We start from the raw sequence: 14,105 nt of genomic DNA on the forward strand, positions 1-14,105 counted from the left end.
TGTGTGTGTGTGTGTGTGTGTGTGTGTGTGTGTGTGTGTGTGTGAGAGAGAGAGAGAGAGAGAGAGAGAGAGAGAGAGAGAGAGAGAGAGAGAGAGATGAAAAATTAGCATCCAATATTCAGAAAGATAAATCGTATTTTTTTTAAAATAGACGTTAACCTGAAATTTTTGTATACTTGTTTAGATTCTAGTTCTAAATTTCTTCATGTATTGTTGTTGTACATGCTTAGAAATAAGGCAGTACTGTACTAATAGCGAAGAATGTGTATTTTTTATCTTTTAGAAATTGATTGTAAAATACCCAGAAAAACTTTACATTATTGCATTTTGCCCTGTGAATTCTTGACATTTAATTTCAGTGTAGGGTTAAAAATATGAGACATTGTATAACCATTTTCTTTTCTTTTTTTCGAATGAAAGGTTTTTGTGTAAACATTAGTACCGTGGGTTGGCTAATGATTTTTTCCCCCCGAACTGTATATATATATATATATATATATATATATATATATATATATATATATATATACACACACACAGTTCGGAAACCCTGCTCTAGAGATCAAACTTTACGATATTGGTGAAGCGTGCATATTAATATTGTTCAGGTGAAAAGGGCCATATTTACATTACCTTCAGGGCAATACGAGTAAATAAACTCATGTAAGGATAGTCAAACAAATAGCTGAGGCGAAATAAAAAAGAAGAGTAATTTTTTGCTTTTTTTTTTTTTATAGAACCAGAAGCTAAGAGGAGGCTGTTTGAATGTGGTTAACAAGATGTTTATTATGGTATTCAGTGTGATTAAATAGCTGAATGTAATTATATATATATATATATATATATATATATATATATATATTTTTTTTTTAGGATATGCGCAAACTCATAAATGTGCTGTAGAGTCCATTAATGATCTCTTTCTTTTTGTTAGCATACTCGAACGAATAATTTGAATCGAACTGTATTATGTCGTATATTAATTTAGTTAACTGATGCAATCACTAGACCCATTAAAATTATATATTTTTAGGATTATAAAATAAGAATTTAAATATTAATTCATCCCAACACACAAAACATCCGATTTAAAGAATTACAGAATTGTCCAAGAATTTTGGAGCATGTAAGGGGAGGACAGGAAAAATTATATCGCAAATTAGGTCAATGGTAACATTATATCAGTTTGCGTCCCCTCCCATCACAACACCTCCCTAGTAGGGTTTTAATTACCGACATGTGATATGTAGCGGTAATTCTGCCTCGCGCGATTTGGCTGTCAGGAACAATGGACGCAAACTGCTAAGAAAATCCATTAGGTTTCCCAAAGGGATAGCAACCCTAATTGCTTCGCATGAAAAGGAGCGGTCAATAAAAGTTTGTGGTCTCCTCTTACATTGTTTCTGAATATTAAATACATGATTCAAGTGTTCCTCCTCCCTATCCCTAAACACGTGGGGATAATCTGTGATCCCCCTTGTTGAAAGTGGTGGAGCTGATAAAGCAACATTTTGTTAGAATGGAGTGTTTGATTGGAGGATATACGCGACCTGCAAATCATTCAGATTGCCCTCACTTGTATATATTATACCCGTGGTGTTCTTATCCACTTAACCTTCGATTTAGATTACAAGTAAAGTAGAATCAAGTGCCATTGAACTTAAATTTGTTGGTATTAAATTATTAAGAAAGTCGAGAAAGATTTATGTTCGCGCCTTCTTATTAACAAAACGAAGAAAGTTTTTGCTTGTTTTTTCATCTCAAAAGTTACAAAGATTATTGTATAGTAATCATTTGTTTAGATCTTCACGGCTACCAAAAGTGTTTTTTTATGATAAAATGTTCACACTGATTACCTCATTTGTTCTGCGATTTAGGCCTTTTATTTTGAATGGAGCATTGTCATTTCCTATTTTTGTTTTAGACCTTGCTGAGTAGTTTTTCGCACGTCATTCGACTGAAAGAGAGCTGGTTCAAGTGTCAGGTTCTGTGAAGAGGGGCATTTATTCCTAGTCTTTTTTCAATAATGTAGTTGGCTGGTCCAAAAAAAAAAAGTTTCTAATTATATGAAGAGCCAAAGGCTTCAATTTGGCGACATGAACTTATTTCATATTCGGCATGAAACTCTTTGAGTTTCTTATTCGGCTAAGAAACAATATGGAATGTAATATCCCTTAACTTAAACAAGTTCATGTCGCCGAATTGAAGCCTTTGGCTCTTCATATAGTTAGTAATTTATTAGGATACCTTCTTGGCACTTCTCATAAAAGGGATGTAAGTTCTGTTCGCTACAAACTTGGTATTAACTAGGTCTACCTACTCACTGATGAGACCCCAATGAGGGTGGAAACCGGTGCGGGGCGGATCTGGCTTTGAGAGGCTCCACTTGGAGGTAGGTTTTTGTGTGTCTCTGAGTGGGGCCACCGCTGAGATTATGGCTCTGCTTGGTGGTGGTGGTGGTGGTGGGGTGAGCCTGCCACTGAGTAGAGCCAATGCTGAGAAGTTCTTCTCGGTGACGGGGTGAGCCTGTCATCGAGTGGAACAACGCTGAGTTGGGCGATCTTTCGGGATCGTCTTATTTTTAGAGCCCGCTTCACCTATACATAAAGTTGAAACCGGTCTGGGTAGTGACCTTCTCTCATAATGTAGAACAGTAATACAGCTCCTAGGAGCTAAGTTCACATTATGGGTAAATACCAAGAATAGTGATCGGAGCTTGCTCCACCCTTACTATGAGTTGCCTCAGTTTGCACTACCAAATGGGCCAGGCGTTGCACTATCCAGGTATTTGCTTACGCTTGGAATCGCCGAACTTTATATAGTTTCTATATTCGGCATGAAACTCTTTGAGTTTCTTATTCAGCTAAGAAACAATATGGGATGTAATATTCCTTAACTTAAAAAAAAAGTTTCTTTATACAGAGATAATTCTTCTGTGTTTTCTTCCCGCAAAACAAATAAACTAGTCTGGGACTACACTGATTTTAAACATAATATCCTGGCGTCTCATTGACCTCAGTTGCTTCGATAATAACTCTAAACTCAGTATTAGGATGGAACATTACAAGTAAGCAAGGTTTTTACTTAATGAAATTAAAAAAAAAATAATACATTATAATATTAGAGGAAGGAGATTTCCTCACGCAAATCAGACAAAATTGGCGTTCATCAGATGAGATATATCTGGCATGTACAATCCTCGTTGCCTCGTTTATTCTGGCGTGTGTGGGTGTGATAGAGAGAAGTATTGCCATTATTATGATGTCATTATGGAATTTTTATTATATATTGCTATTCTAGAGCAAATTAATTTTTTTTTTTTGTTATTACTATGTAGGTCCGTTGCAACAGACCTTTGCCCTTCAACCCTCGGACCGAACTGCAATTGTAGGGAACACTGTAGTCTTAGCATGTCGAGTAATTAACAAAGTTGGTACCCTCCAATGGACTAGAGATGGATTTGGGCTTGGTTCCGATCGAGATCTCCGTGGATTTCCTAGGTACAGCATGATAGGAAGCGATGACGAAGGTAAGAGCGATGATCCCAGCTACTTAGTTTTAGGACCAAAAAACAGTCAAAAGTAATCCTCTCAATAATTGCAACGGCAAAATTCAATAGAATAAGTAGAATCTAAACGAACACTTCGACATACAGAAAGTAACTGATAAATTTACATGATTGCATGCAGATCTTCACTTCCAATAACTCATCTGAAGGATAGTTCTATTTTACGGTTATGTTAGCAGGATAACAAATAGTAGGTTTTGGATGTCTTGCATGGTGTAATAATTTATACATGAAGGTGAAACAAGCAGCATTCTCTCATAGTAATATTAATATTGCTTAATTATTATTTTTTTTCAATTTTGGGAGCTTCCCTATACCTAATAAAACACCGTATATTCTCGAATATCCCACGTTACTCTTTTTTTTTTTTTTTAATTCTACCAAAAAAATATTCACGTCACTTAAAAATATGCACTCTTGCCTGGATGTCACAACTTCTTTTTGTGTATCTACACTTTGCAGGCATGGAAATTAGTGGATTTTACGTATGTGCTCCACTTGTCTTGGTCTACTAAGGCGATATGTTTACAATTCTTTTACTATTAGTAAAAAAAAAAAAAAAAAAAAAAAAAAAATGGATGTATGAATAAATTTGTTCCGAAAGCTGTGAAATAATAATATGCACACTGAATAGGCAGGGAATGTATACGTTCACACCAACGAGAAAAATCAAGTAGTATTATAGTATGATATTTGTTAGAAATTATTTTATAATAAATTACACAGTTCATATTTATTATAATATTACTTCTGACTGATAAGTACAGACAATGCTATTAAAAGAACTACATTTTTATAATTGGAAAATACAGTTTGCATTCATACAACTTTAACGTAGCATTCATGCCAACCTGTTTTTTTTTTAATTTTTTAATATTTTATTTTTTTTAATTGAGCAGGAAACTCAAAAATGTAAACAAAAAAAAGTAATTAAAAGGGAAAGTTTGCCTTTTTATGTTGTTAAAAAGCTGATTTTCATAAAAAGCTGAAATTAGTAGTTTTTGCAATTATTTGTACAATAAACTGATTCTTTCTCCAAATGCCACGAACTAATCCTTATTGTCATTCTTTATACAGGTGATTTTACTCTTCAGATTACAAGCGTTAGCCTTGAGGACGACGCAGTCTTCCAGTGTCAGGTGGGAGCTTCCGAAGGAACTCGAGGCATCCGATCAAGAAACGCTGCTTTAACCGTTCATGGTAAGTTATCGAGTCTCAGTTTCCTTCTCTATACTATGGAATGTCAGATTGATATTGCAGCCGTTGTAATGACTTGTGGTGCCCTCTAGTGTTACCATCGGTTGCTCAGCGGAGGTCATTATTGCATGATGCATTGTTCTTTCGGCAGTTCTCTTTGTAGATATTAACCATGCGGTCTAGCGTAGCTGCACTATATTTTACAGGATCTAAAAGAAAAAGTGTTTTTCTTTGCTTGTAATATTTTATTAACATTAAATGCCGGGTTCGTATGACAGAATCCAACGATGTTGTTTTAACGATCAGATTCATTGCACTTTGTGATTTAACGCTCTGAATAGCTATTCAAAATATTAAGTAAGCTTACCAAAAATCACCCAATGAGAAGATACAAATACGCTATTTAAATAATACATTGTTGAAAGCACGTATAGAATACAAATGAAGAAAGAAAAATGCCTATCTGGAATTTTTAATTAAGGAGTATCGAAAATAAATCATTAACAAAAGAATTGCAAAAGGGAAGAAAGTGGGGGAGGAAGGAAAAGAAAGAAAAAGGAAGAAGTTGGGAAGGATGGAGAAAGAGAGGTTACTGGAGTTAAGCCGGATAGTTAATTACTTTGAACAGCAGCGAAAGTATGGTAACGTCACAGTGCTTTGACTGGCCTATGGATTTATAGCCAGCAACGGGGAGGGAAAGAGAGAGGGTTGAAAAATGTTCTAGCCTACCTAAAGGCTGGAGTTTTCAATGGGAGGATTAAGAAAAATCGCGCGATCCGTATGCGTGAGTGATGAGCAGTTTTTCTTGTTCCTGAATAACCATGACCACTCTAATATATCTTGTAATCAGTCTTTATATGCCTGCTACAAGATGACATTAATTGCTTGTTCATAAAGATTAGAATTACTTATTTCGGCTGCTTTCTCACTTGTGCTTATGACCGTAAGGAGTATTATGTTAATGGCTACTATAAATCTTGATTCCGATCACGGAGTCTCTAACAAGCCCTCCGACGCTTCTTCATGTGCCTCTTAGCCCTATTGACGTTAATGTACACAACTCCGAAATGCAGAGCAGGATTACGATAAGCCTGTCTTCGGTTGATGTGCTTTCGCGCAGAAGCGCGCCACGCGAATACATTTAATTGTCGTTCGCAACACACACTTCGTCACTTGCCAAGCCTCTGCCTTGGCTACTCACAAAAATATTACCCAATTACGGTCGATGGTAGTCGGCAATTGCACTTCCGACGTTAGTGTTATGACCTTTCCGCGGTTCTTTTGGGCCTTTGCGTCTTCTTTCGGCTGTTCTTGGTGGGATGAAATGAAAAATGGGTTACTGGTTATATATAGAAGGAAATTACACGAAAAATTTGGAGTACCCGGAGATAAACCACAGTTGACTTATCTAGAATTCCATTAACTCTGGAGATAGCATTAAAAAAATGTTGCAGGCTCAGTAGAACCTCCTAGTATTCCGCTAACTCCAGGTTTAAAAGTTTAAAAACGTATTTGAACAAATTCCAAAAATTTCAAACCTGCCGCTTGCATGTTATCCTTGTGCTTTTTCTGTTGCCCATATCACTGAGCTCCGAGTATATGCGTGTATATAGTACTCCTATCATGCATGTCGATATAGTATTCCTATAATTTTACAATTCTGTAATGCATATCGGAGTAAAGAAGGAATAATTTTAAATTACCTACTCAGGATGCAGTTCGCAAATGCTTAATCACGCAATATACCCACCATTAACATAATAAAGGTATTCCTTAATACTCGTATCTTAGCATTCTTGTATCAGAATTGTCAGAATGTCAATCAGTTTTTATATATAAATATATATATTCAGAAGAAGGGAGAAAATTAGAATTTTTGCTAGTTTTATTATTTAAGCATATTTAGTGGGAATGCTTTGGCTGTTAGCTTATTTGTGCCTTGGAACACTCTTAAAGTCTTTGTAGATTCTTGTATCGCATAGGCAACATGATCTAAGCAGAGGTCTAGTGCAATCTAATTTTCACATGCGTAGCGCAGTCCGTAGAGGTGATGCTGTTTGGTTGGAAAAACTTGGAAGAGAATACATTTACAATGCGAACAGCATTTATAAGGGCATTTCAAAGATGAGATAGTCACTTATATGAAGATGGCAGTTCTCCCCTACCGCAAAACTGACAACCCAGCGAATGATCGTACTCCCTCGATAGTTATGGAGATAAGATTAACCTACCAGAAATTAGGGTTATAAGAAGTCAAGTTACTTTGCTATTACATAAAAAAATGATTTACGGGCTTAAATTATTAACTTAATGACTTACTTACATACAAGAAAGAATCTGTTTTCTTTTTTTTCCCTTTTTTTTTTTTCAGATATGAAGTGGGAAAAAGAGAGAGAGAAGGATTTTCTTATTTATGGTATTTAATTCAATTTGCAGTTTAGTTAGCATTTGTTTTCTTGACGAGACCAGACTCATTATTGTTGTATTTTATAGAAAGAAAATAATAGGTACAAGTACGAAACGTTTGTATTACTCCAGCGTAAGTCGATAAATGAGAAGATAATATACAATACCATTACATGCTCTGAGTGGTCAGTGAGGAAACTTGCCATCAAAGTGTGAAAAGAATGCGAACAATAAAATGGAAGCGCGTTAAAAAGTCCTTTGTACGTACTCTTTCAAAAAGCCTTTGAAATATCAAACGCAACTGCTTGAGTTTTTTCGAACTTTTCATGTCTATTATCTGAAGATGGGTAACATAACTAAACGTTGCCTATTTATTAATACATTATATGCAACCATAGGTGGCTTGAATTAGGCAGTAAAGGAAGCCTAGGATAGTAAATGAAACCTACTCCTTGGTTCCGATTTGCTTTATTCTTATTTGAAACATTTTTATCACATTTGTTGGAGAAACCCGGGCTTAGATAAAGGACAAAAGTTAAAAGTGAAACAAGGACCAAATGCTATCATTTCTATGATAATGGTTTTAGTCATGTGATTAGAGGAAGTCTTGGAATGAGAAGATTTAAAAAATTTTGCCATGAAAGACGTTATTGTAACATCAAGACGGGGAAAAAATGTAAATGGGAGATCCGACATCTCTGCCTGAAGAATGGCACCTGGGAAGAGAGAGACAGTGAATTATGGACCAAAGTCACATAAAAAAACTGATTCTTAGAAATGCTGATTTGAAGAAAGTAGTTATAAAGGAAATCAAAAATGATGATGTTTATTAAAAGATGTATTTCATATCTAAAAGAAAATGGAGCTATTGATAAATTTTCGACATCTCTTAGTGAAGATCTCAAATACTGAATTGCCAAAATCCTTCCGCTCATAGCGGCTATATTATGTTATGTGCATTGGAAGAACAAAATGATGCCAGTTATATAATATAATACCAATATAATTAACCCATAAACTGTCATAATGGTAGGATTTTCAGAGGATTTTGTTAAGTGCATAACATAAAGTTATGACTACTTTAATGATAATTCATTTTCTCGATCCTGTCATATCGCTGTCTGTTGGTGATTTGAGGAACATAATGCCATATTTCTTAAATGACATTTTCCTCACTCATTAAATTTAAATCAAATTTAGATATGTAATGTATTAGAAGGCGGTCATCTCTGCCTGAAGAATGGCACCTGGGAAGGAGAGAGACCGTGAATTATGGACAAAAGTCACATAAAAAAACTGATTCTTAGAAAAGCTGATTTGAAGAAAGGAGTTATAAAGGAATAATGAGATATACGATTCTTAAGAGAAATCGCATATCCTACTATTTAATCATGCAGCAACCGGATCATTTACATATCACACGCCACGTTGGATATGAAATGCATACACCTCAGCAGTCCGTTGATGTAGCAAACATCAACGGACTGCATTATAGAGGGTGCAGGGAATATAAGAGTGACTTTCAAAGAGACTTCATTTACGGGGTCATCGCATCTGGAGCATTTCAAAAGGAACTATGGACATCTGCGGTGTTGTTTGCCTCAAAACGAATATTCCATACGACAGTAAGAATAATTCCGGCCGAAAGACAATGTTGAATGACAAGGGCTAAAGACCGTCCATATCTTACTCGAATTACTTTTGCAAACAGATATGCTAATCTGAAATGACTATCAAGGATTTTAACAGTTTTAACAACATAGCCATCAACAGAATATTCTTAGATGCGTATTCTGTTCGAACTTCCTTTAGAGGTCCCGAACAGGGCACTTTACCCTGAGAAGAAAACTCCCCCTACAGTTGGATGAGTAGTTCAGATTTTGGGTTACTGACCAATAGGTACAAGTTGAATGAATTCAGCCAATCAGAATTCCTGTTTATCCCCATTGATCATAAGGTCAAAATTGTACAGTTTAAGCTGGCAGTAGATCTGTCACGATGTGACAATTCCTTTTGTCGGGAAGAAGTGTGTGCAATGTCTCTTGATTATGTAACATCACGAATATACCTACAACTTCTCTCCGACCAAGTATAGATCATGATGTGGGTAACATTGCTCACAGTGGTGGCGTCTTCCACGATTGCTTCGTGACTATCTTCGACTCAAAAAAAAAAAAAAAATAGTTCGAACAGTTAAGTTTAATATTTCTGATTATTCAAACTACATTTGATCTTTCTCATTAATTTTGTTTGTAAATGAGTGTATAGTCGGGATGTTTTTAAGGATAACAAAGACTATCTTCCAAGAATAAGTGCTCCGGATAGTGAATTGTAAGAGAATAATGAATGTGAAAATAAAATAAAAATAAAAAACCATTCATTTTGCAAAGTTGAAATTAATCAATTTTTTCTCCGATCAAGTATATTTCAGGAAAAGCAATTTTAGAGCATTTCCGCTTAGTTTGGAACTATTGCTATTTGAAAAAGTTAAAGCTAAAAAGGGGTAAATATCCCTTATTTATGTTATGCACTTACTTATTCAGTGACTGTTTCAAAGGTTTTTTCTTGTTTATGGCACCAGAAAAGCTACAGAAAAATCTGTGGTAAGATTCAGATAAATCTGCCATTTAAAAAAACATTTAAGCATTTAAAAATAAAACAAAAATTTCTCCTCTTCTCTAAACATGTCATAATAAAAAGACATTTCGGAGACAAATCAGATATCCTATTTTGAGAAAAGCTCCATCTAGAACAGTTGGTAACGTTATGCCATAATATTTTTTGAATTTTTATAGTTATTTCAGTTTTTACAATTCCTTGAGTACATCCATCATGTCAGGGTAGTGAATGCCAAATCGTGCATTACATTATTCGAGTGTTTGATCCTCTCAATTATGGTAATCACGTTTCCGATTTCTGAACTTGGTTCGATAAAAAAAATTCTTCTTTTAAAAAGGAAAATGTTTTGAAAGATTTTTGTTATATTATTTAAGTAAGACTACCTCACAAGAAACAATCTGTCCCATTATCCAGCATTACACTTAAGTTCAAAAAACTTGTCGCTACGAAGAACACTTCATTAGCATCAACCACTTAGTATGACTTGCGGGTAATGCGGAGATATTCATGATTATCGCTATTGCATGATTTCACACTAATAACCGAACAATTGAAGAAGTAGAGCTGCCCTAGAGCGGAAGGGATAGATTTGAGGATGAGTGCTGTCAACAACTGCATTTCTTATGAATCTACTGTAGTACTATATGGTCAAGTGCAAAGGTTAAAGCATGGATCAACTAAAGTGTTATCAGCTGAGGGGTTTGCGTTACTTGATTTTTTTTATTATTATCATTTAAATGATCGAATCCTATTCGCTTTTAAAATTGTGTTCTGCAGCTCATTATCTTCTTCTTTTAAGAAATAAAAAAAAAATCGGGTAGGTTTTGTTCAAGATATTAAGTTCTTTCTGACCAAGTTTCGTGTCTTCACGTCCTTTTTCTTAAGCAGAAACAAAGAGATGTAGTAAAAGCGCCTTTGTTTTATCCAAATTCTCCACTTGGACACCTGCCTTTGTGTTATACAAAAGAGGCCTTGAAATATCTTAATGAGGTTTTTATCTGGAGAGTACACGATATATCCATTCAGTGAGTCCCTTCTTCTCTTATCAGGTTTTTCGGTAGACTCCCGAGAAATGGATGTTTTTAGAGAATTAAATTATTAGTTTTTATTTGGTTAAACATTCTAGTAAGTATTTAATTCGAGAAAGAAAAATACGAAATCCATTTATCTAAGAATATTTATTTTCATTGGTTAGATGAATATAATTTTTTTTTATTTTTGTAATCTTTGAATAGTAAAATGCGATAATAATAATTATCGTATAATGTTACAACGGCCGTGATTCCCCTTTTACGGGGAGGTACGGCACCATCTCAGTTCCCCCAAAATTTTATCCGAGCTCGGAACCGGCTTAGTTTACAAATCAGGCCTATGGCTGGGTCAGTATTCCTGACTGTAATCCGTGTGTGTGTTCACGGGACCAGTTTGCCTGCTTGCTGGATGAAAAACCTTAGATAAACTGGAGGAAAAAAAACCCTGCTGTCCATGCCCAAGACAGGCTAACTTGGCTATGGCTGAGGAAAATCCTTAAGCTCATCGCGTCGTCGACGGGAATCGAACCTAGGACACTCCTTCCCTAGGCATATTTTATCCCTAGGCATATTTTAGGTTGCGAAGCGCAAAGCTACTAGGCTAACCGCGCGGACAGTAAGATGTTATAACATGTACTAAGTTTTGAATAAGCTTATATTATTTCGTGAAGAATAATTGTTGCTTGAAACGAATAATTAATTTCTGGCTAGAAAAGAATAATGAACTCAAGTTGACTGAGTCACAATCATGTCTCATATTAAATGATTGCTACTGTATAAGTAATTTAATTCGGATTATTATTGAAACGGGCAATAACAATTAGCGACTTCCTGTAGCAGTCGGCAGAGACCCTTTAGTTGAAAAGACCTATATTCAAACTCCGTTTAGAATTCGAATATAGGTCAGATGAAGGTGAATTATGTGGCACCATATGGAAGTGGTAATGCAACAGAAATGGCGAATCGGATTAACCACTGTTCCTGGTGGTAAGACTTATACGTTGGCTATTCATACCTGTATTTTTTAATGAAATTACAACGCACACTAATATAAATTACCATAATTTAATTAATATTTCCAGTATTTGGGCAAAGTCAAATTGCCGTTATCAGGGAATACAGCACAATATGATCTGTGTACGCAGATGGTATTGTACTGGTAAACGAGGCCGAAGCATGGCAATCAAAAGTGAGCCTAAAGTCCTACATATACTGCCTTCTAGGGCTCAAATGGATGTCCTTAGCTGTTGGGCTGAAGTACGGAGAACTGCCCTAATTTTGGGAAGCACTTCCCAAAATTGGAGAAGTTTCATTGTTGATTAAGGTAATTTCTTAAGGCTGAAGCAGATTTCGGAAATAGTCTCTCATATTTATATTCAGCTTCATTTACCATCGTAGTGCCTGCGTGCTCATATCATATTGTATTGTGTACTCTGATGATGGCAATTTGACTTTTCCGAAATATTGGAAATATTAATTAAATTTATTGTAATTAATATTAATCTACGTGGTAATTTCCTTAAAAATATAGTCAATCACTCTTCCGTTATCCAAATTACTTTGGATTTAAAAGTTATTGGACCTAATACGTAAAGAAATATTGGTGGAACAAATGATAATTAAAAAACCCACATTGATCAACGGAGAAACTTTTGTATGATATAGGGTTGATTAACTAACTTACTGTGCTGGAAAAAAAAAATTCACTTCTAGAATTCTTTTTAATTCACATTCCGTTTCTGAAAATTTGGATTCGAAGAGTTTGCCGCTGTGTAATGGAGAAGGGGTATAAAATTGTGGAATGAAAAATGATGAATATACAGGTAACCCTCGTATAACGCGGTACTTATACAACGCGGTTTGCAAATTGTAATAACCCTTGTTCAAAGCGGTACTTATACAACGCGATTTCGATATAACACGGTCTACAAATTATAGTTACCCTTTATCTTCTCATATATTTTTCATCGCGTGACTTAAAAATCAAATTTTATCTTCGTTAAATTTGCGTCAGCTCGTATCGCGCATGTAGTTATAAGTAGCGAATTTATATTGGTGAAATACCCTTTAGCACGCATGTACGTCAATTGTTTACCCTAGAAAGTGTTTATTGTTGAATATTGTCTTCGTTTTCCACCAGGAAAGCGCATTAAAAATCATCTGTATGGGTTAATCTCAAGCTGAGCACTTTATTTTCTGGTGAGTTACATACAATATGTGATGCTTTTTTTTTATGTAAACATTTTATTTTTACAGTAATGGCCACTTAGAGGGCTTTTACGATGTGGATGAAAACAAAATTAGTGAATTAATTGATGGGGGAAATAGATTTAAATTAGGAGGAACTAGTACAGTTAATAGGTGACGTCGAACCAAAGGGCGGGGAAAGTTCTTCCGAGATTCTGATTGTGATGAATCCGTTAAAGAATTCCGTTTAAAGAAATTAGCAGAAGGATTGGACTTGGCAAGAAAGTTTTGCGGATTCACGAGACAATTGGATATTTGTTTAGCTCCATATTATGAACTTAATAAAAAATTGCAGCATAGTAGTAAGCAAGGTCTTATTACTGACTTCTTGATAACTAAACCAACCGAAGCATGCAATGAGAATTATACAAATGATGTCCAAGAGTGAATTACCTGAATTAAATAAAAATATATTTTTGTTGGATATGTCATTGTTTATATAATTAAAAAAAAAACGATTTCGGAACATAATCCTACTTTTTCTATGTGATCTAAGTCTCGCATAACGCGATTTATATAACGCGGCATTTTTGTGGAACCTAACTTCCGCGTTATACGAGAGTTACCTGTACTTCGAAGTGACTGCATGGATTTTACGAAATGCTTTGGGAAAGCATTATTTTATATTTTGACTAGTAGATGATTCACAAGTACAAATGAAGAGCCGAAATTGTTAGTATTCGGTGTCTTTCTGTTGCAGATTTGCATATTCTACTTAATTTCATATCTGTATGCCTTTATTATAAGCGAATTTTGTTTTCATTTATTAGCCGAAGTCTACCTTTTAGTCTCTTTGCATGACTAATGCATATTTTATGCTTCACCATGCTCTTTTTTAATGTATTTGTCTGGGACACCGTTTCACTTTCTTGCTTTAGAAATGTCTTGACTTTACTGGTAATATCTTCTGTTTCTTGACTTTTATGCTATTTCACCCAGCAGATTTTTAAAAGTATAATTTCTTCACTCGGTTTGTTCCGTCTTTTGTGTTTGGCCACAAAATTTGGTATTTTATCATTTGAGGTTCTCTTTTTTAT

General features: G+C 35.0%; 1 protein-coding gene across 5 annotated transcripts in view; it reads left to right on the forward strand.

The window, feature by feature from the left end:
* LOC150109305 (irregular chiasm C-roughest protein-like) overlaps nucleotides 1-14,105 on the forward strand; it is a 641,937-nt gene that overhangs the window by 405,534 nt on the left and 222,298 nt on the right. For all 5 annotated transcript variants that reach the window (XM_090407227.1, XM_090407244.1, XM_090407237.1 and 2 more), the window contains 2 exons: nucleotides 3,338-3,529; nucleotides 4,646-4,768. In XM_090407227.1, coding sequence (XP_090263353.1) covers nucleotides 3,338-3,529; nucleotides 4,646-4,768 — 315 coding nt within the window. The remainder of the gene's footprint in view (nucleotides 1-3,337; nucleotides 3,530-4,645; nucleotides 4,769-14,105) is intronic.

Source organism: Typopeltis vanoorti, chromosome 2, assembly GCF_054136105.1.
Source record: "Typopeltis vanoorti isolate ZY-2024b chromosome 2, IOZ_Tvanoo_1.0, whole genome shotgun sequence".
NCBI lineage: Eukaryota > Metazoa > Arthropoda > Arachnida > Uropygi > Thelyphonidae > Typopeltis > Typopeltis vanoorti.